The 20,016-nt window shown below is 54.3% G+C and overlaps 1 protein-coding gene across 1 annotated transcript in view; it reads right to left on the bottom strand.

Annotated features, from left to right (window-relative positions):
- Window positions 1–5,639: 5,639 nt before the first annotated feature.
- PLOD1 (procollagen-lysine,2-oxoglutarate 5-dioxygenase 1) overlaps window positions 5,640–20,016 on the bottom strand; it is a 26,838-nt gene continuing 12,461 nt past the window's right edge. Inside the window, exons 7-19 of the mRNA XM_040461547.1 lie at window positions 19,027–19,124; window positions 18,077–18,178; window positions 16,901–17,032; window positions 15,336–15,457; window positions 13,742–13,846; window positions 13,229–13,354; window positions 12,811–12,952; window positions 11,857–11,970; window positions 11,094–11,159; window positions 10,393–10,497; window positions 8,899–9,045; window positions 7,996–8,121; window positions 5,640–6,520 (exon numbers count right to left, since the gene is read on the bottom strand). Coding sequence (XP_040317481.1) covers window positions 6,365–6,520; window positions 7,996–8,121; window positions 8,899–9,045; window positions 10,393–10,497; window positions 11,094–11,159; window positions 11,857–11,970; window positions 12,811–12,952; window positions 13,229–13,354; window positions 13,742–13,846; window positions 15,336–15,457; window positions 16,901–17,032; window positions 18,077–18,178; window positions 19,027–19,124 — 1,541 coding nt within the window. The 3' untranslated portion in view covers window positions 5,640–6,364. The remainder of the gene's footprint in view (window positions 6,521–7,995; window positions 8,122–8,898; window positions 9,046–10,392; window positions 10,498–11,093; window positions 11,160–11,856; window positions 11,971–12,810; window positions 12,953–13,228; window positions 13,355–13,741; window positions 13,847–15,335; window positions 15,458–16,900; window positions 17,033–18,076; window positions 18,179–19,026; window positions 19,125–20,016) is intronic.

Genomic DNA, 20,016 nt, shown 5'->3' with positions numbered 1-20,016 from the left:
TGTTTATGCCATGTTTGTGCCTGTTGCTGTCTGAGTCATTCAGAATGATCGCGGGAGACCTCGGGAGAGAGGCTATACAGAAGAGTGTGTACTGTGTTAAAAACTCACAGAATAAACTCTGACTCTGCCTCTAGCCAAGGCTGTGTGAACTAGGACTTTGCCTGGGGAAAGGTCGGCAGGTGGATTTTACTGTTGTGTCCACTGCCTCTGGGGGATTTAAACACCTTCTGTTTTTTCACAGATACTTTCACTGGAAGGATGGAGGTTTTCCTTGTGGAACTGAAGGGGCAGATGGGGTAATCAAAGGGTTGCCTGCGGGGAGGATTCCTAGCTTTGGTCTTGCCTGAACAATACAAAGTGATAATGGACCAGCATTTGTTTTAAAATAACTCTGGGTGTGGCCCGTGCTCTAGGGACAAAATAGAAGCTACAGGCTGCCGGCAGGGCACAATCATCTAGAATGGTCTTAAGTAAAAGCACCTTTGGGAAATGCTCTGGGGAGATTGAGAGCCTAGACGTCCCTTGGGGGGGGGACCGTTGAAAGCTACAACCAGACTTTTAAGTGGGGAAGACCTTACCTGATGCTGAAACTGAATAAGCGATAAAGCTTATAATTCACCTAGCAGACTGTCATGTCTGCCCTCAACAAATACACAAATATGAGCCTGCCTTTATCAAATGAAATAAACTCCATTCCTATGAACCAAGTGACTGGGTTTGCTTGAAGACCTGGAAATCACGGTCATCTCAGGATCAGCTCAGCCCTATCTCAACAGGACCCGACTTGATGCTATTAACCACTCACTCTTTTAGAAAGCTACAGAAGGGGGCACCTGGGTGGCCGAGTCGGTAAAGCGTCTGACTTCAGCTCAGGTCATGATCTCACGGTTCGTGAGTTCGAGCCCCGTGTTGGGCTCTGCGCTGACAGCTCGGAGCCTGGAGCCTGCTTTGGATTCTGTGTCTCCCTCTCTCTCTGCCCCTTCTCTGCTCATGCTGTCTGTCTCTCTCTCTCTCTCTCTCAAAAAGAAATAAGGGGCGCCTGGGTGGCTCAGTCGGTTAAGCGGCCGACTTCGGCTCAGGTCACGGTTTCACGGTCCGTGAGTTCGAGCCCCGCGTTGGGCTCTGTGCTGACAGCTCAGAGCCTGGAGCGTGTTTCAGATTCTGTGTCTCCCTCTCTCTGACCCTCTCCTGTTCATGCTCTGTCTCTCTCTGTCTCAAAAATGAATAAACGTTAAAAAAAATTTTTTTTAATTAAAAAAAAAGAAACATTTGATGGGGCGCCTGGGTGGCGCAGTCGGTTAAGCGTCCGACTTCAGCCAGGTCACGATCTCGCGGTCCGTGAGTTCGAGCCCCGCGTCGGGCTCTGGGCTGATGGCTCAGAGCCTGGAGCCTGTTTCAGATTCTGTGTCTCCCTCTCTCTCTGCCCCTCCCCTGTTCATGCTCTGTCTCTCTCTGTCCCAAAAATAAATAAACGTTGAAAAAAAAAATTAAAAAATAAAAATAAAAAAAAGAAAAAAAAGAAACATTTGAGAAAACTAAAAAAAAAAAAAAGAATGAGGAATGCAATATCTCAAGTGTAGGGAGGGCAGATTTCATAAACAGAAAGAGTAAAGAGCTCCTAGAAAAAAGAAAGACAGACATAGCTTTCTTGATGTAAGAAAAGTCATTTTAGGCCCCAGAGGCATTTTGTTAAAGAATGTAAGAACAAACAGCCACTCTCAGGCTTGGAGATAGCTTAATCATATCAAGACAATAATCAGCAATAAAACTCCCAGTGCTGATTCCAAAGACTGACCTGATGCACACTGAATTATCTCAAAGTGCCCTTTGAGCACTCAGATATGGACCAGAGAATTGAAGACCCTTACCCTATACAGCCCAATCCCATGCTGTATTCCCCACAGCACAAGCCCCTTCATGAATATGTATGTACCCTTACCTTAAAACTTCCCTAATTTTGCTGTTGGGTAGACACTGCTTTGGGTCATGTCCCCAGTGTTCTCCTTACTTGTTGCACATAAACCCCTTCGTTTTCCTATTCTTTGGCTTAGTTGTGTCTTTTAGCTTGACACCCACTAAGAAGCAAACATACTCCCTTGGGTAACATTCTCACTCAACCTCCTGGGAGGAGACAGGACTGAAGATTGACTTGATCAGAAATGGCCAGTGGTTTAACCAATCGTGCCTATGCAATGAAGCCTCCATAAAAATCCCTGAAGGACGAGGGTAGCAAAGCTTTCGGGCTTGGTGAACACGTAGAGATATAGGGAGGGTGGTGGGCCCAGAGAGATGGTGAGAGTTCCTTGCCCCATCCCACATACCTGGCCCTACGCATCTCTTCTATCCGGCTGTTTCAAAACTGCAATCTTTTTTTTTTTTTTTTAAGATTGACTATTTTGCTTTTTCTAAAAAAACTTTTTTAGTGCTTATTTATTTTCAAAAGAGAGACAGAGCATGAGCAGGGGAGGGGCAGAGAGAGAGGGAAACACAGAATCGGAAGCAGGCTCCAGTCTCTGAGCTGTCAGCACAGCAGACTTGAACTCACAAACCTCGAGATCATGACCTGAGCTGAAGTCGGGCACTTAACCAACTGAGCCACCCAGGCACCCCCAAAACTGCAATCTTTTATAATAAACCAATAACTAGGAGGTGAAGTGTTTTCCCAAAATCCGTGAGCCATTCTTGCAAGTTAACCGAACACGGGATAGGGTTGTGGAAATCTCCAATTTATAACTGGTCAGTCAGCAGCTTAGGTGACAATTTGCATGGGTGATTGGTGTTTAAATGGGGGTGTGTGCCGGGGACAGTCGGTAACAACACTGAGCCCCTAACCTGTGGACTCTGATGCCATCTCCAGGTAGATCGTGTAGAATTGAGTCACATTTGTAGGATATGCTTTTGGTGTCTACCGAGAATTGGAGAATTGCTTTGTGTGGCTTGATGATCAGAAGTGGAGTATCGTGTAGAATAAAAAGGAAAACAATAGTTTTTCTCTGCAGTTGGATTTGTGGCTCACATTATATTTCTACTACACAGCACTGCTTTATAAGCATGGTCGAATCTTGCCACAAATACTTGAAGAGGCAAATCAGTACCCGCAGACCGACCAGCTTATCAGTTCCCAGTAAAGTTGATCCAAGGGAACGTTCCAGCTCTGAGTGAAGCAGCAGCCTCATGTCTAGATTCGGACTCTGCACTGTGAGGCCACTCCCAGACGTGGCCTCTGGGTGTGGCCAGGCCTTTGGGATGGGGCACATACCAGGGCCTGTGACCCACTGCCTGGTAGAGTGGCTGTTTCCTCCTTCTAGCTCCCTGGCCTCCCTAAGGAGACCAAGGGCAGGAAATGAGTTCCATTTCCTTTCTCTTCTTTGGCAGAATCTTGTCCAAGTCAGGTGGAGGCCTGGAGGTTCTCCCTCCTCAACATCTGTCTTGTCTATTTCTGGAAGCTGTGGCCTAGGTCCTGGTCATGTGACTGACCTGCTCCAGGAGGCTTGGAATCCACCCCCAGCCCTCTGGTCTGGCGCTCCAGGCAACAGCCCGGCTTTCTCTCTGAAAGGGTTTCAAGCCGTGAGGCTCTCATCGACAAGACTCCCCCAGTTCAACTGACAGTATTATAGGTGAGGGGTACAGGGCAGGGCTGGGGCCCAATTACAGACCTTTCTTTTCTACATTACCTACTTCTATTTTGGATGGCTTTTTCTAGGTGGACAGGAATTGAGTCGTAATCAAAACCAGGTAGTAGTTGGGGCGCCTGGGTGGCTCAGGTGGGTAAGCATCTGACTTCGGCTCAAGTCATGATCTCACAGTTCATGAGTTTGAGCCCAGCATGTTAAAAGCTTAGAGCCTGCTTCGAACTCTGTGTCTCCCTCTCTCTGCCCCTCCCCGGCTCATGCTCTAGCTCTCTCTCTCTCCAAAATAAACATTAAATTTTTTTTTTTTAAGGTAGTAGTTAAAAACAACCCTGATACACACACACATATATGCACAAACCAGCTCAAAAAGGACACCCAAGAAACAGATCAGGCATGGTTGCTTCTGGGGAGAATTCTGTAGCCAGGGGTGAGCAGGATAAGGATTAAGATTTCTACTATATGGGTGCACCTGGGTGGCCCAGTCGGTTAAGCGTCCGACTTCCGCTCAGGTCACGATCTCACAGTTCATGGGTTTGAGCCCTGCGTCAGGCTCTGTGCTGACAGCTCCAAGCCTGGAGCCTGCTTCAGGTTCTGTGTGTGTGTGTGTGTGTGTGTGTGTCTCTGCCCCTCCCTTGCTTGTGCTCTCTCTCAAAACTAAATAAACATTTAAAAAAAACTTCTAAGTATATATAAAAAAGATTTGCACTATATGAATTTACTGTGAGTCAATTTAAAAAACAAACACTTAAAATTATCTTTAGAAAGCATACACAAAATCCATCAATGACATTGAAGCCATGAAGTCCAATCCTCCTTTTACAACCTGGGAAAATGAGCTTTTACAGGGGCGGGGGGACCCCCGTGCCGACAGCAGCCACCCTGCACCTTGCTGGCTCCAGCCGCCTGGCCTGGAAAGTCTCCACTACTGGGAATCTCTCCCCCTCCAAGGCCCCACTCAAATGGCATCTGCTACCAGGCTTCTGTCTCAGCACTGCCGGCATTTGGGGACAGTTAATGCTTTGGGTCAGGGGTCATCCCGTACATTGTAGGGTGTTTAAGAGTATGCGGGCCTCTGCCCACCGATGCAGATAACACCCCACCCCCACCCCTTTCCTGGATGTCACAACCAAAAATGACTTCAGACATTGCCAAATATCCCCTGGGGAGAGAAATCACCCTCAGCTCAGAAGCACCGCATCACAGAAGACACTGGCACTTCCTGGGCACCGTGAACCGTGTTGCAGCTCTGATTTCTGTCCCACGGCTCGGGGAGCAAGGGACCAGATTTCCAGCCAGGTCATATTCAAACCCCTCTCCCTACGCTTACTTGTGTGACCTGAACTGGCTTCTCCTAAGCCTCCAGTTCCTCATCTATAAAAAGGAAATGACAGAGGCGCCTGGGTGGCTCAGTCGGTTAAGCATCTGACTCTTGATTTAAGCTCAGGTTATGATCTCGTGGTTCGTGAGTTTGAGCCCTGCGTCTGGTTCTGCTCTGGAGGTGCAGAGGCCGCTTGGGATTCTCTGTCTCCCTTTCTCTCTCTCTGTCCCTCCCCTGCTCTTTCTCTCAAAATAAATAAACTTAAAAAAAAAAAAAAAAAAAAAAGGAAATGACAGCCCCTACCCCAGAGGGCTGAGCACCTGACATACACAATGCCCAGCCCACAGCAAGGGACGGATAGAGGTTGGCCCTCAATATTAATAAACACCCCGAAGTGTTATCAGTGCTATAAGAAGAGTGTGTCCAGGGTGTGGTGGGGGCCACCAGGAGTTCTCTCTGATGCAGATCTCCAGAGATGAAGCATGCCCCAGGCGGCCAGCGCTGGGCTCACGTGTAAGGCTTTACGGAACACACAAATGACGCCGGGATCATACGTGACTGGGTTTGGGAAACACAAGCCACCCTGTCTGCTGACACAGCCCTTCTTGCCAGCCACGGGCTCTTAAACCTCTCCCTGCAGACACTCGCTCGGACACGTGCACACTCACTCACCCAAGCATCTCCCACTCTGTGGTGTGAATGATCTTTAATAGAAACTCTCCTGTTTCTGTCTGTCCCTCTCTCCAGAGGCATCGGGACAGGGTGATTCACTGCAGTGTGCGGACATCTCACTCCCTCCCCCCACGCAGAGGATGGAGCTATGGCATCGATGCCTTTCCTGTCTCCCAGGGGGGTTTCTGAGTCATCATCTCCAGGGGACAACATTCTGCTCCCACGACAGGAGCCACGGAGGAAGGGGCTTCGGCAGTCCTGGGGGCAGGGAGGGGGCGTGAATCTGATCCGGTCTCTGTGTCTGCCGGGAGCAGAAGTCCTGGGCTGCAGCTTTGCCCGGGAGAAGCTCCAGGGCTCCCTTCTCACACCTAGAGCACCTCTGGGCAGCCGGTTAAGCCCTTGTTCTGCTCAAGTCCCGCCCCATGGAAGAAGCAGACAAAGAGGACTGGGTATTTCAGGAAGATGGGTGGGAAAGGGCAAGTTGCCACAAAGCAATGAACATGCACTGCTGACTACAGGGCGCCTCCCTGGGCTGGGTCCAGAGCACCAGGAGAGCCCCAGCCAAGGAGGTGTATTCTGCCTCTGGCTCGCGGCCAAATCTCTCCGATGGTGGCCCCAAGAGCAATGGAGGTCAAGAGCCTGGAGGCTGGTCCAGGTTCCCTGGGGCCCCGACGCCCCAGAGTGCTGCCCGGCAGTGGTTGTTGGCAAAGAGGAAGAGGTCCGAGGTGGCTGGCCTGGCCAATTAGGGATCGACGAAGGACACGGCGATGTAGCGGGTGCCCCTGGTGGTGGGGAGCCCCTCGTGGTAGTGCGTGAGTCGCCCAGGGTGCATGAGGGTCCAGCCTTTCCGTGGGGCTCGGATGGAGCAGTTGTAGCGCAGGAACCGACAGCCCCCGCCCTGGGAGACAGGAAGCGTCAGTTCTCCCACGGGAAGCTGGGCCCTTCCCCCGCCGCCCTATCCCCCACCTGAGCCACTGCAGCCCAGTGTCCTCAGCCCAGTCTGCCGGGGATGCCTTGTAGAGTGACAGCCACAGCTGCCTAAGGAGGACACTCAACTCAGCAAAGACAGAGGGAGCGAGAGCACTGGCCTTGAGTCAGGCAGCCCTGGGCAAAGGTTGGCTACATGCTTTACTAACCCAGGCCTCAGTTTCCCCTCCCAGGAAACAGGCATGAACCTCACAGGGTCATGAAAATTAAGTGAGATGATCCAGGTAGGGGCTCAGGGCCAGGTTTCTCAACCTCAGCACTATGGACATTTGTGGGCAGAAAACCCTCCGCTTTTTAAATTGTGGTAAAATGTATGTAATTGAAACTTTACCATCATAAACATTGTTTAAGTACACAGTTCTGGCGGTGCTTTCTCTTGTGGGGGTGCTGCCCTGGGCACCCCTGGCCTCTACTCACTAGATGCCAGTAGCACCGCCACAGCTGTGACAACCAAAAATGTCCCCAGGGGGTGGGGGGACAAAACCGTCCCCTAGGTGAACCCCTGATACATGGTAAACTCTCAAAAAAATTAGGGGATGCTTGTGTGGGTGTCCTTCACTGTGGCCAGCCCAGGACTGAGTCCCCAAAATGCTTAGAAAATAGCAGCTTAAAAAAAAAAAGAGGGGCGCCTGGGTGACTCAGCCAGTTGAGTGTCCAACTTTGGCTCAGGTCATGATCTCATGGTTTGCGAGTTCGAGCCCCACGTTGGGCTTTGCACTGATACTGTGAATCCTGCTTTGGATTCTCTGTTTCCCTCTCTCTCTGCCCCTCCCCTGCTGTCTCTCTCTGTCTCTCTCTCTCAAAAATAAACATTAAAAAATTAAAAAAAAAATAGCAGCGTAAGGAATGAGTGAATGAACAATGAATGAGTGAATGAATGACTCCCTAGCTGAGCACACCTAGAGGCCTTCCTTGGGACCTTGAGGCCCCCAGAGCTGTCCCCTCTCCACCCCACGTCCTCCTGGTTTCCCTGGCTCTCCCCTCCAACCACCAGCCTGAGCCCCACACCCAGACTAAGTCCGTCCTGCCATTTCCAAGGCAGCCTCTTCCTTCTGAGACTGATGGAAACCCTAATCTCCTTCCATAGGCAACCACCTGAATGAGCTCAGGGAACTGTCACAGCAGTTCTGTGGAGGGCCCTCTACATTTTCCCAGCTAAGATAGGAGGAAACTGAGAGCCTAAGAAACACGTCTGAGGCCACAGAGCTGGTGAGTAGGTAGGCAGGTGCCAGTTTACGCAGTCTGACCTCTGACCTCCCGTGCCCACGCTCCACTGTGTCTGAAGTCCTTTCCCTCACAGACCTGGCACCCTCTCTCACTCTCTCTGGTTCTTGGGCACTGGGCCCCGTAGGCCCCGCAGCCCCAACCACCCCCTGAGCAGCTCACCTCGTAATCCACGCCGACCCGGTTCAGGGCGATGTTGATGGTGAAGGTGGAGGCGTCGTGGTGCGGCATGAGGGACGGCTGCTCATCCGGCTTGTAGCGGACAACAAAGGCCAGGTCGAACTGGGCCTGTGTCAAGGGCGTGGGAAAGAGAAGCGGCTGGACAGAAGCCGCTGAAGAGCAGGAGAGGCAGGGGTGCAGAGGAGGGGCCCCGCACGCAGTCTTTGGGATGCTGGCTCCCTGAGGGCAGGTTTGTTCAACGCCGTGTTCCCCCATGCCTGGCACAGGGAAGGCTTTCAATAAAGATGTGCAGAGAGGGGAAAGGACAGAAGGAAGGGAAGGAAGAGAAGGGAAGGGAGAGGAGAGGAGGGGAGGGAAGCTAGGGCAGAAGGAAGGCAGCTCATCCTTACAACCCTTTATGGCAACTATGCAGGCTGCTGATTCGTCCGTCAAGGGCAGTGCCCAGGCTGTCAAAGCAGGTGTCTGGAGAAAGCCTTGTGCGTGAGGCGGTGATCAAGGGAAGGAAGGAGTGCAAAAGGCAAAGGGGCAGTCAACAGGTACTCAGTGGGGAGCTAAAGGGAAACTGAGAGAGGAGTGAGTATGCTGGCCAGCGAGCCGCGGGCTTGTCTGCAAGCTGGACAGAGGCATCCTTGAGGCAGGATTTAAGGACACGAAGGAAGGAGTCAGAGGAGTGATGTCATAGGCTGGAGGCAAGGCGGGCTGCCCCTACCCTGGACTCTTCCAGAGGCGCCCCCCACCATGGGAGGAGACTTCACTCCCACCTGGAGACCAAACATTCAGGCCTCTCCCACAGGCTGGGACCACTCTCTCTCCTTCCCCCCACTCTCCTCTCCCTAGCCACTCCCCCCCCCACCCCCTCCCTGGCTACATCCCAGGCACACCCACCCTGGTATAATAGCCTGGGTAGAGCTTCTCGGTCATGGGGGCGATGTACTCCACCAGGAACTTGTGCCATTCCCGCTCGAAGCTGATCTGGTTCATGTGGATGTCGATGGTTGGTACGTTTTCGTAGCCACCCTGGATGCGGTTGTCCTGGAAGTGACCAAGGCGAGCGTGGTAAGCAGAATTCTAAGACGGCCGCCTGGTGTGTGGACTGCCCAACCGCCCCCATCCCACCTGTAAACACAATGGGATGAGGTTAGGGCAGAGGGCAAAGCAAACGGGCTCTGCAGATGTCACTGAGGTAACAAGTCAGTTGACTTTGGGTTGATCACACGGGAGAGTGCCCCGGGCGTGCCTTTAAATGAGCATCTTGAAGAGAGAGACTCTCCCGCTGGCCTGGAGGAAGCACGGGAATGAATTCTGCCACAGGAGCTTGGATTAGGACCCCGAGCCTCACCTGAGACCCCAGCCCTGGCCGCCCCTCGACTGCAGCCTCGAGAGACCCCTGAGCAGAGGACCCGGCTGAACCACATGTGGACTCCTAGAAACCCGGAGATGATACATGGGTGTTGTTTTATGCTGTTGAAGCTTCATGGTGATTTGCTACACCACAGAAAAAACCAGGTGCAGAGGGTCACAGGTTGGCTCAGGCACTAGAGTCCCAGCACTGACCTGGTCCCAGGAGCACAAAGGCTGGCCAGACCCCAGAAAGCATGGGCTGTGCCAGTTCCTGGCCTCCGAAGATGATCTCACCACCAAAGCACGTGGATGAGGCTGCTAATCGGAACCACTGGTTACTCCAGCTGCCAGGTCAAAGGTTCGCCAGGCTCTGAGGCACACAGGCCCAGGGCCTCATGTGCCTTTAAAAATGCCCCCTGAACTTTCTGAACTACAGGTAACGGGATTCCTCTTCCAGGGAACCACACAGCCTCTCAATCCAATATGCCACTTGCTTCTGCTGTCTGGTGAATGTGGCCTTAACGTCCCTAATTCTTCCTCATCCCACACTTGCTTGTTCCTCCCCCATTACACACCCAATCTGGTAAAGGAAGCTAAATCATTCTAATAACAAACCAGGAACTGGAAATCTAGAATGTGAGATTAAGGCAGCTCAACGTCACCGAGCGGTCATGGCAGCCTGGGGACCCATACTCCAACCCATTTCTTAAATCCCCTACTCCTCAGTGCCAGAGGACCCCCTGAAAGAGTCCCAGAGAGAGGGGTGCCTGGGCGGTTCAGTCGCTTAAGCGGCCGACTTCGGTTCAGGTCATGATCTCACGGTTTGTGGGTTCGAGGCTGACAGCACAGAGCCCACTTCAGATCCTTTGGCCCCCTTTCTCTCTGCCCCTCCTCTGCTCATTCTCTCTCTCAAAATAGATAAATAAACTTAAAACAAACAAGCGAACAAAGTCCCAGAGAGGTTGGCCAGCTTGTCAGGAAAACAGCCCAGAGGGCAGGCTCCCCCACAATTCCCAGCCCAGGCACCTGGGCCCCCACCTTGTTATCTCCCAGAGACCACTGGCCATAGTGTTCCATCTCCTCCACCAGCTCGTCACAGGCCGTCTCCGTGAAGATGGGGAACCAGTAGACATCTGGGCAGGGCTGGGGAGGGCGGGGACGGAGGGGAGGACTCAGTCACACGGGTCCAGGTGGCACCGCTGCCTCTTCCCCCACCTCCCCCACCCCCCTGTGGAACCCGCCACAGGCAGGGCCCCTCAAGTGGCCCAGGCGCTTCCCCATACCCTGGTCCGTGAGCTGCTAAAGGGGGAAGGAAACTGAGCTCAGAGCTGGTCTTTCTCAGCCAAGGTCACAGAACTACCGGGGCAGAGCCAGGAAGGGAAGGTGCGTACGGAGGGAGGACAGCCCAGCAGGCTTCAGGGCAAATAGAGAAGCACTGTTTCTTACTACTGGCCCCTGGTCCACGGTTGAGACCACATTTGGGGACATTTTCCTCTTCCTCGCCTGGGCCAGGAGAGCAACCCAAGGTCCCGAGGCCCCTGCAGACTCCAGCTGGGAAGTACCAACAGGAGGAAGGACCAGCCCACTGCCCATGCTCTTGCCCAAGTGCTTCCAGAACACAGAAAGATGCCTCCCCTTCTCTCCTGGGGCAGCTAATTGCCTTCCCCTGCCCTCCATCCCCCTCAGCAGGTGTAGGGTGTGAATCAGTACCTTTGTTCCCAGAGGCACCCAGTCCTTACCATCTCTACCAGCTTCCCTGCCAGGGCCTTGGTGTAGTTCTCGTGGATGTACTTCTCCTTCCAGTCCTGGGGTGGGGGGAGGGGAGTCGGTTGGGGTCCTCAGGCCTGGCCCGGGCCAGCTGGGGCTCACTCTTTGCCCGACTCCATGGGATGCTCCAAGAGGGGGTTCGTCCCCCTCCCAGGCCCCCTGCAATGCGGGTGAATGTGTGCACGCCTGGGGGAGGGGGTACGCACCATGCCCACCGGGTGCAGGTGTATGATCTGGGCACACAGTATGCCTGCAGGAGCTGGTGTCTTCACGTGTACCTACATGCGTGTGCATGTGTGTGCAGGTCTGCGTACAGGCATGTGCATGTGCCCAAGTCAGCCATAAGCTCACAATGTCTAGGAACGCCGTCACCACTTTCTCCTCCTCTGATCTTCTCGACACCCTCAGAAGTGAGTGAGGCTGAGATAGTATGCCCATTTTAGAGCTAAGATAACTGAGACCCCAAAGGTCGAGCGGCTCAACTAAGTCACAGCTGAGGGTCCACAGACCCAGGCCTGACTCCTGGTCTCCCCTCCACTAGATGGCGCTGCCTCTCCAGAGCCCGCATCTCCCAGCCCAAACCCTGCCCCACACGGTCCCCGGGGTGGAGGAAGGCAGGTGGCAGGTAGCCCTCAGAGCCCCAGCCCTTCTCAGGCTGAGCAGGAGTCCCCTTACACCACTGGCTCTCTGGGGTCCCTTCCTCTCCCTCCCCTGCCCATCCACCCAGGACCTCACCTCGGGGTTGCTGAACACCTCCCAGAGGTCGTTGTGGAGGTGGCTGGTCTGGTAGCTGTCCAGGGAGAGCAGGTGGCCAAAGGTGTGCCGGTTGGTCAGGTACATGAACACATCCTGGGGAGAACAGGACGGATGGAAGAGAGCCCCTCTCCCCCACCAGTCCCAGGAGAGAGAGGCATGGCTGCAGCCTCCTCTGTCCATCAAGTTGGAGATCAGGGAACCAAGTGCGGGCACCCCATCTCGTCTCCCTAGCACCCGGCCAGGCCTGACATGGATACAATCAAGGAGGGCTTCCTGGAGGACTGAATGGGAATCAAAAAACCAATGTTGATGGTGTAGAAGCAAAGAATGGTGTCTGCTCCTGAAGTTCAGAGCACAGGAAGACACCATCATGCTGCCACATTTAAATAAAAATAACCACAGTCGGGGGCACCTGGGTGGCTCAGTCGGTTGAGCATACACTTGGGCTCAGGTCATGATCTTACGGTTTGTGAGTTCAAGCCCCATATCGGGCTCGCTGCTGTCAGCCTATCAGCACAGAGCCCACTTTGGGTCCTCTGTCCCCCTGTCTCTGCCCTTCCCCCGCTCACTCGCACCCTCTCTCAAAAATAAATATGCTTAAAAAATAAAATAACCACAAAAACATATTGGGTGGGGCACAGGGAGAGGGCAAAGGCGTCTCTTTGGCACATTACTCGGGGTACATTTAGGTGGAGAGTTTAGGGTTTTTTGGCTGTGTTGAAAATGTCAATAAAACAGACGCTGTGAAAACTGGGTCCACTAAAATGGTCCCCACGGACCCTAAGGACCAGCCCTCATGCCTGATGCTCCGAGTGCCCCCCATCAGGCCCTGGCATTTCAGAAGCTCGAGGCCCAAGGCGACAAGATCCAGACCACCTTCTCCATCAATGGCCCCCCCCCCCCCCCCCCCGCCAACTGCCCAGCCCTGCCGACCTGCTGCCGGATATTGGCACAGAAGGCCATGTCGGGGTCCAGCTTGCTGTGGTGGAACAGGTCTGTCTGCAGCAGCTCAGCCCGCAGGGCACTGCCCTTGATCAGGTAGATGTTGGAGATGTAGGGCACGTTCCAGACGCCACTAAGGGTGAGAGAGGAAGATGGAGGGGGCTGCAGGCCGTCATAGGCTAGAGATCAGGGCCCCGGGGGAGGAGGCAGTCAGAGGCCGGGAGGGCACAAGGGTGCTGACTTGATTCCCCTACCCTGGGCACATGGGCTCAGGACAACTGCCAGGAAGTCCTTCCCTGTGTCTGACTGCAGTCTTCCCTGCTTTGGGTTTCGCAGGAATTCGAGGGCAACAAGGACGGGAATATTGGGGGAAGACGGGTGAGGGCGTTCCCATCCCGCAGGTACTCACACGCGCCGCCCCTGCACAATGTCCACATAGTCCTCGGAGCGAGCGTAGTAGCCATCTGCGCTCAGGGCCCCCCAGAAGTTCGACCACAGCCTCCCATGGCGGGTCATCAACGGGGCGATGACGTTCCTGAGGAAGGGAGCACCTCAGTGGGAGTCTCCCTGCCCACTGGGAGTTTGGGGCAGATCTAATTAGGTGCGGGGCGGGGGGTGGGGTGGGGGGAGGAGTGCCCTTTCAACCCGCAAGTGGGGCCTGGAGGGGGGTGGGTTGGCCCATCTGGTTCGTGCTCCCTCCAACAGGGCAGCCGGGAGCGGAGGGCAGGAGGGGCGGCTTGCAGCAGGGAGGAGGGAACATCTTGGACCAAGACAAGGTTGCCGGGCTGGGGCAGGTCCAGGGTGGGAGGTGAGGCCAGGGTGAAGGCGGAGAAGAAAGGCATGGCGGGAGGCCGGCGGGGGGGACTGGAGCGGGTGCCCAGGCTTGGAGGGGCAGCCTGCCGCAGCCCACCCACAGCCTCACTTGTTCTGCTCGATCAGCAGGCGCAGGGTTTTAGGCTCCGTCAGGGCCACGTCAGCATCCACGCTGAAGTAGTAGGTGCAGCCACGGTCCTGTCGGCACAGATCCCTGCAGGTAGGGGTTCCGGGGTCAGCAGAGGGGTCCCAGAGCAGCGCTGCAGCCTTACTCTCCAGGCCTGCCCCCCTCTGTGACCACAGGGAACCAGCCAAAGGTCTTTAGAGGGGTCAGGCCAGCCCTGGTGCAGGTTGGGTCTGGCAGCCTTGAACCCGAGACCCAAACCCTGGGCTGTTAGGCTCTCAAGATGAATGCCCGGAGCTCAGCGACTGCTATCAAGTGCCCTGAAAACCCTCACACTGGGGAGAACACGGCCCACAGACAGGTTCGTACACCGCCCAGGGCTAGGGGGTAAACCGGTTCTGCCCCTTCTGAAGTGTAGTTTGGTCACCCGTACCAAAAGCCTTACAAATTTATGCTCTTTTTGTTAATCTGGCCCAGGGCTCAGCAACGTACAGCCTGTGCTCCAAATCCAGCCCACTGCCTGGTATCGTTGTAGGTCGTGAGCTAGGAATGGCTTCACATTTCTGAATGGTTGGGGGAAACGAAAATCAAAAGGAGTCACCTAAAAATCACATGAGGGGTGCCCGGGTGGCTCAGTTGGTTAAGTGTCTGAGGTCGGCTCAGGTCATGATCTCATGGCTCGTGAGTTTGGGGCCCGCGTCGGGCTCTGGGCTGACAGCTCGGAGCCTGGCGCCTGCTTCGGATTCTGTGTCTCCCTCTCTCTGCCCCTCCCCCACTCATGTTCTGTCTCTCTCTAGCAAAAAATAAATAAACATTAAAAAAATTTATTTTCAGGGGCGCCTGGGTGGCTCAGTTGGTTAAGCATCCAGCTCTTGGTTTCGGCTCAGGTCATGATCTCATGGTTCAGGGGTTCAAGCCCCACATCGGGCTCTGTGCTAATGGCACGGAGCCTGCTTGGGATTCTGTCTCCCTCTCTCTCTCTGCCCCTCCCCTGCTCGCTCTCCATCTACCTCTCTCTCAAAAATAAATAAATACACATTTTTTTAAAAGTTTAAAAAAACTTATTTTTAAGTCGTATGAAATTCAAATTTCAGTGTTCGGAAGTAAAATTCGTGGGAGCACAGCCACGCCCATCTGTGCTACAACCTCAGGGTCAAGTGGGCGTGGCAGAAGAACCTTCCTAGAGGTTCCACAGCCTCGGATCTGGACTAATTCTTCCACAGTCAACAGGGATTACTTGTTTGTTTTAATAATAAAGGCAAAATCAGAGATCGTCTCTCGAATTGTCCTTGTTTACCTACTTCTGGCTTTCCAGTTCTTCCTCTTTCTCTGATTTGCTTCCTGCACCCAAATGACACTGCTCAGCCCTACCCAGGAGCCCCCAGGTTGGCAGGGCAGTGCCTATTTCCCCATTTGACAGTTGGGAACACTGAGGCCCAGAGAGGGGCAGGAACTTGCTGGAGACCACACGCAGCCTTCTGAACTCCTCTGTCTCCTGGCCTGATGCCCCCTGACAACACGGCCCCCCTGCCCACTACCGTCAGCAGAGATGACCGTGGTGCCCCAGCCCCCAACTCACGCGCCCACATTCCTGGCGTCAGCGTTTGCCACCCGAACCTCAGGGCCCACCAGTTTCACGGACTGGTACTCGCTGCCATGCTCTGCCAGGAACTGTTCCACTTGAGCCTTGTGGTGTTGCTCCTAGGGGTGGGGGATGGGAGGGTGAAGATGGGGACAGTGGTTCCACCCCAGGACCACAGCACCCTTGCTCCTGCAAGCCACTCCCCTTCATTCCTCGCACACTCTTGGCCATTGGCTTTCCTACCTCCAGACCTCTGCCCATGCCAGCCTTTCTGCCTGGAGTGCCCTTTCCCAGCCATCCCTGACCAGGCCAGGCCCACCAGCCTCTTAAGAGCCTCTGTCACTTGGACAGCATCCCCGACCCCATATCCAGAGTCGTTGATTCTGCCGGTCTGGAGCGAGGCCCAGGGACCTGCTTCGCTACAAAATGCTCGGCGTGATCCTTGGACTGCACTTTGAAGAACAACAGTCCATTCCCCAGGCCCCTTGCAGGGGGAAGCGGACAAATCAAGATTTTTAGGATCAAACCCAGGATTCAGAGCGAAGCCCGGCTCTGCTACCATTAGTTGTGTGACCTTGGAGAAGCCACCTCACCTGCCTCAGCTTCCATTCCCTCCCTTGTAAAATGGGAGGGCAACTGAGCCTAAGTCCCAGGGTTCCTGTAAGGAGGCGACAAATCAGACCGGGCTCACAGGTCTTTAAAGACTGCCTGTGACAGTTTTCTTTTTCTGCACAAAAAATGAGAATTCACGTCTCCAGGGAAGCGGGGAGACTCCCAAGGGCAGGGCTGACACCCTTCTCCTGTTTCCACGTGGCACAGTTGAACTAATGTCTGTGACACAGGCAGAGCTGAGCCGAGTGTGTGGCCACAGGGCCCTGGGAGTGGGGTGCTGACGGTCGGGGCTGAAAGGTCTCAGAAAGGGGTGCTGCCGGATGAGAGAACATTACGGGAGACAAGAAGCCTTGAGAACAGAGAGAATTCGACGGCGTATCTGGCATCCCGGATGCCAGGGAAATGAGGTGGGACTTTATCCAGCTAGGAAGCGGGGGAGAGGGAAGGAGCTAGGAATGCCGAACCTGGGCCTGCTCCCCACAAAGCAGCAGGCCTCAGGGCCCTCCTTGACTCCCCAGAGGGTACTCAGGGAATGAAAACCAGTTTGTCACCGAATCGAATCAGGAAGGACCGACTGAGGCAGGGAGAGAAACAATGACAATGGTGACAGCTAGGAGCACCTGTCATGTGCCTGCCCTTCCCTCCTGTGTGTTTCCCGTGCCCACTTGTTTAACCCATGCAGCAACTCCACGAGGTCGGCACGATTCTAGTCCCATTGAATAGGTGAGAAAACTGAAGCACAGAGAGGTTGAGCAATGTCACACAGCCGATACAGGCAGAGGCCCTGGGATTCAAACCCGGCCAGGCTGACTCAAGTCAAACCCAACGCCCACTTCCATTTGGCCCAGAGAGTGATGCTTCAGTTAGTTCCGGGGATGTCCCAGGCCACCCCGTGAGGCTGGGCCTTGACCCAAGCCTCACGGCGACCCCACCAAGTGCCTGCTACTCACGTGGTTGTGAATGAAAAGCCGCATCTGTTTCCGGGGGTAGTGGAGGCGGAGGAGCCGCTGGAAGAACAGGGATAGGAACGGCGTGGGCTGTTCGATGAACACACCGACCAGGACTGTGGGCAGAGCTTCATCCTGCACGGGGAGGGGGCAGCATGAGGGGCTGGTGATGTGGCCACCGGGCCACTGCCGAGCCCCTAGGGTGGCCTGAGGGACCCAGAGCCAGAGGCAGAGGCGTGCAGACTTAGCAGGAAAGGGGCCTGAGCCAGGGAGCTCCAAGCAGGATGTGCAGACAGGCAGAGGCAGGGCCTGACAGGGAAGCAGAAGGAAGCGGGAGGAGGTGGGGGGTCCCTGCTGGGCAGATCACGTGAGCCTAGACTTGGAGCCAGGACCAGCTGATGGCCTGCTGTCACACAGCTTCGCTGGCATGGGTTTGCAGCGAGCCATAAACAAGGAGTTAAGGGGGCGCCTGGGTGTCTGTGGGTTGAGCATCCAACTTTGGCGCAGGTCATGATCTCACAGTTTGTCAGTTCGAGCCCCGTGTTGGGCTCTGTGCTGACAGCTCAGAGCCTGGAACCTGCGTCAGATTCTGTGTCTCCCTCTTTCTCTGCCCTTCCTCGGCTCGTGCTCTATCTCTCTCTGTCTCTCAAAAATAAATAAACAAAAAAAAATATATGTTTTTAATATGAATAAACATTTTAAAACAAAACAAAACAGGGGTGCCCAGGTGGCTCAGTCAATTAAGCGTCCAACTCTTGGTTTCAGCTCAGGTCATGATCTCACAGTTCACTGTCAGCACAGAGCCTGACTGGGATTCTCTCTCCCTCACTCTCTACCCCTCCCCCACTCATGCTTTCTCTCTCTCTCAAAATAAATAAACTTAAAAAACAAAAAAACAAAAAAACGAGGAATAAGATCTGTGAGTGAGTGGAAGGCAGCTATAGGAGAGGAATCAAGCTGAAGGAACCAGAACTTTGGCATGGCCAGGGGGGTGTGCATGAACAGGAGCCATATGTAATCTCAGAAGGCTTCCAAGAGGAGGTGCCTGGGTGAGGAGGAAGAGGGAACCCCAGACAGGAAGGTTATCCCTTTACCTCCCACCAGAGACGATAGTCTCTTCCAGACTCACTCATCCTCCCCATCTGTGAGGACCAAGCGCCCCATGTCTGGCAGCCTTACCCCTATGCCCCTGAGGCTGCGCAGGCCCTCGTCACACACAGCGCAGCCTGTCTCGAAGGTCCAGAAGCGCGGGATGTAGTTGCCCAGGTAGTTCAGCTGCAGCTGTAGGGAGACGTGGGGTCGGAGACGAGGGGTACGGCTGGCTCCGCCCACCTGTAACCACTGAGTCACATCCCTCTCAGCCCCTGGTGTTCCCACACCCCGGCCCTCTAAGGGGACAGGAATGCGGCTTTATTTGGGGCAGGTTTTGGAGAGAATGTTCTGGTGCCCTGAAGATCACCGAAGCTGCTCTGGGGGTCCAGGGAGGACTGGCAGCCTGATACACTTTTATCTCTGGATCTGCTAGAAGCTTGTAAAATGCAGACTGCTGCCTGCCCCCCACCCCAGAGAGTCCAACCGAGCAGGTCTGAGGTGGGGGCAGGAAGTCTGCTTTAATACCCTCCCCTTTCTCTCTGACACGGTGCGGGGAGTGGAGGGGGTCGGGGACCACACGTGAAGAAGTGTGCTGTGAGCCAGGGCTGGCTCCCCGGGGCATGTGAGGTCCGGCCCGCACCCCAGCTGCTTCTTAGCTCCAGAAGCGCAGGGACCAGTCTGTGCTGCTCATGATAGACTATGCCTTATGTCCTTCCTAAATGTTTGCTGAATGAAGAAACAAGTCTGCCCTGGGATGATGGGGTACGGATGACTTGGGGCAGCCCAGCTGTGGCCTGGATGGGGTCAGCAACCTTCTTTCTGTCCTGGGGTTCGGCAGGGATGAACATTACTGACCGTCACAGCAAGGAAACAAGTCACCATGCTGAACTCAGATGTGAGGACAGAGGCAGCCAGGGGGCAGCGGGGCCCAGGGGGGCGGCTCTGACCCCAAGGAGAAGCGGTGGGGTCCAAGTGAGAGCAGAGTTGAGCCTCTGGCCCTGCTCTCACTCTCCCCAGGGGCTTGGGCCTCTTCCTACCTTGGTGGGCCCATTGCCATGAATCAGGACCGGAAGGGTGTCATAGGCAAGGTTCCTCGCTCTCACGTGGCCCATTTCAAACTTGAGCACCACCTCATCTGGGGGTCAGAAAGCACAGAGACATCCAGTATCAGGTCCAGAGGCCAAGTTCAAGTCCTAGCTCCTGCTCAGGGCTTGTTCTGGGCTATTAACATCACTTCTTCGAGCCTCAAGTTTCCTCGTCTGTGATATGGGGGTAAGAGCGGGAGGGCTCTGTGTTGGGCAAGCAGTCAGCACCACTCCTGGCACATAATGAGCATAGAATCCACGGCAACCCCCAGTATTTATGGTGATTACTTATTCAAGCCAGAAGCAGGAGATGGGAGAAAACAAAGACCTGAAACATCCCAGCTAGAGAAGCTCCGGGGACAGAGCCTTGGGGGTACCTGCTCCGACAAACGACAGACCTGGAGAGCAGCACTGAGAATGTGCCAGCCCCAGCAGAAGGCCTGAGCAAGGTGGGGGACAGGTCCTGTCCTGGTGGAGAGACTCCCTCGGGCAGGATCCTGACAGATCCTCTGACCCCATTAGACAGCAGGAGGTAGCAGCCCATCCAACAGTTACAAATGCAGAGGAGTCTTCCGTCAGAGGCCTGGGAAGACACTGGGGAGGGAGGCCCTCCGTGTGGGTGACCATGTGAAGGGGCCCCTCTGCGCAAGCGCCTGGCTCCCCCAAGAGACGCTCAGGACTCAGCTTCTTAGTCTAGGTTCCTGTGCTTCCAGAAGCCACAGACAAAAGGGTGTGGCTTTTCCTGCACCTTCCTGGGAAAGGACTCATTTGGTTCTCAAAAAATAAGATTCCACTTATCCCATAAAATCACCAAGCAGCTATTGGGTCCAACTATCCTTTTCTTTTTTTTTTTTTTTTTTTTCTCCAACTACTCTTTTCTTTTTTTTTTTTTTTTTTTATAAAATTTTTTTTTTTTCAACGTTTATTTATTTTTGGGACAGA

Source organism: Herpailurus yagouaroundi, unplaced genomic scaffold (genome assembly GCF_014898765.1).
Source record: "Herpailurus yagouaroundi ecotype Mexico unplaced genomic scaffold, PumYag 77, whole genome shotgun sequence".
Classification (NCBI taxonomy): Eukaryota; Metazoa; Chordata; class Mammalia; order Carnivora; family Felidae; genus Herpailurus; species Herpailurus yagouaroundi.
Note: the sequence above shows the minus strand (reverse complement) of the source record. Positions and strands in the feature narration are given on the sequence as shown.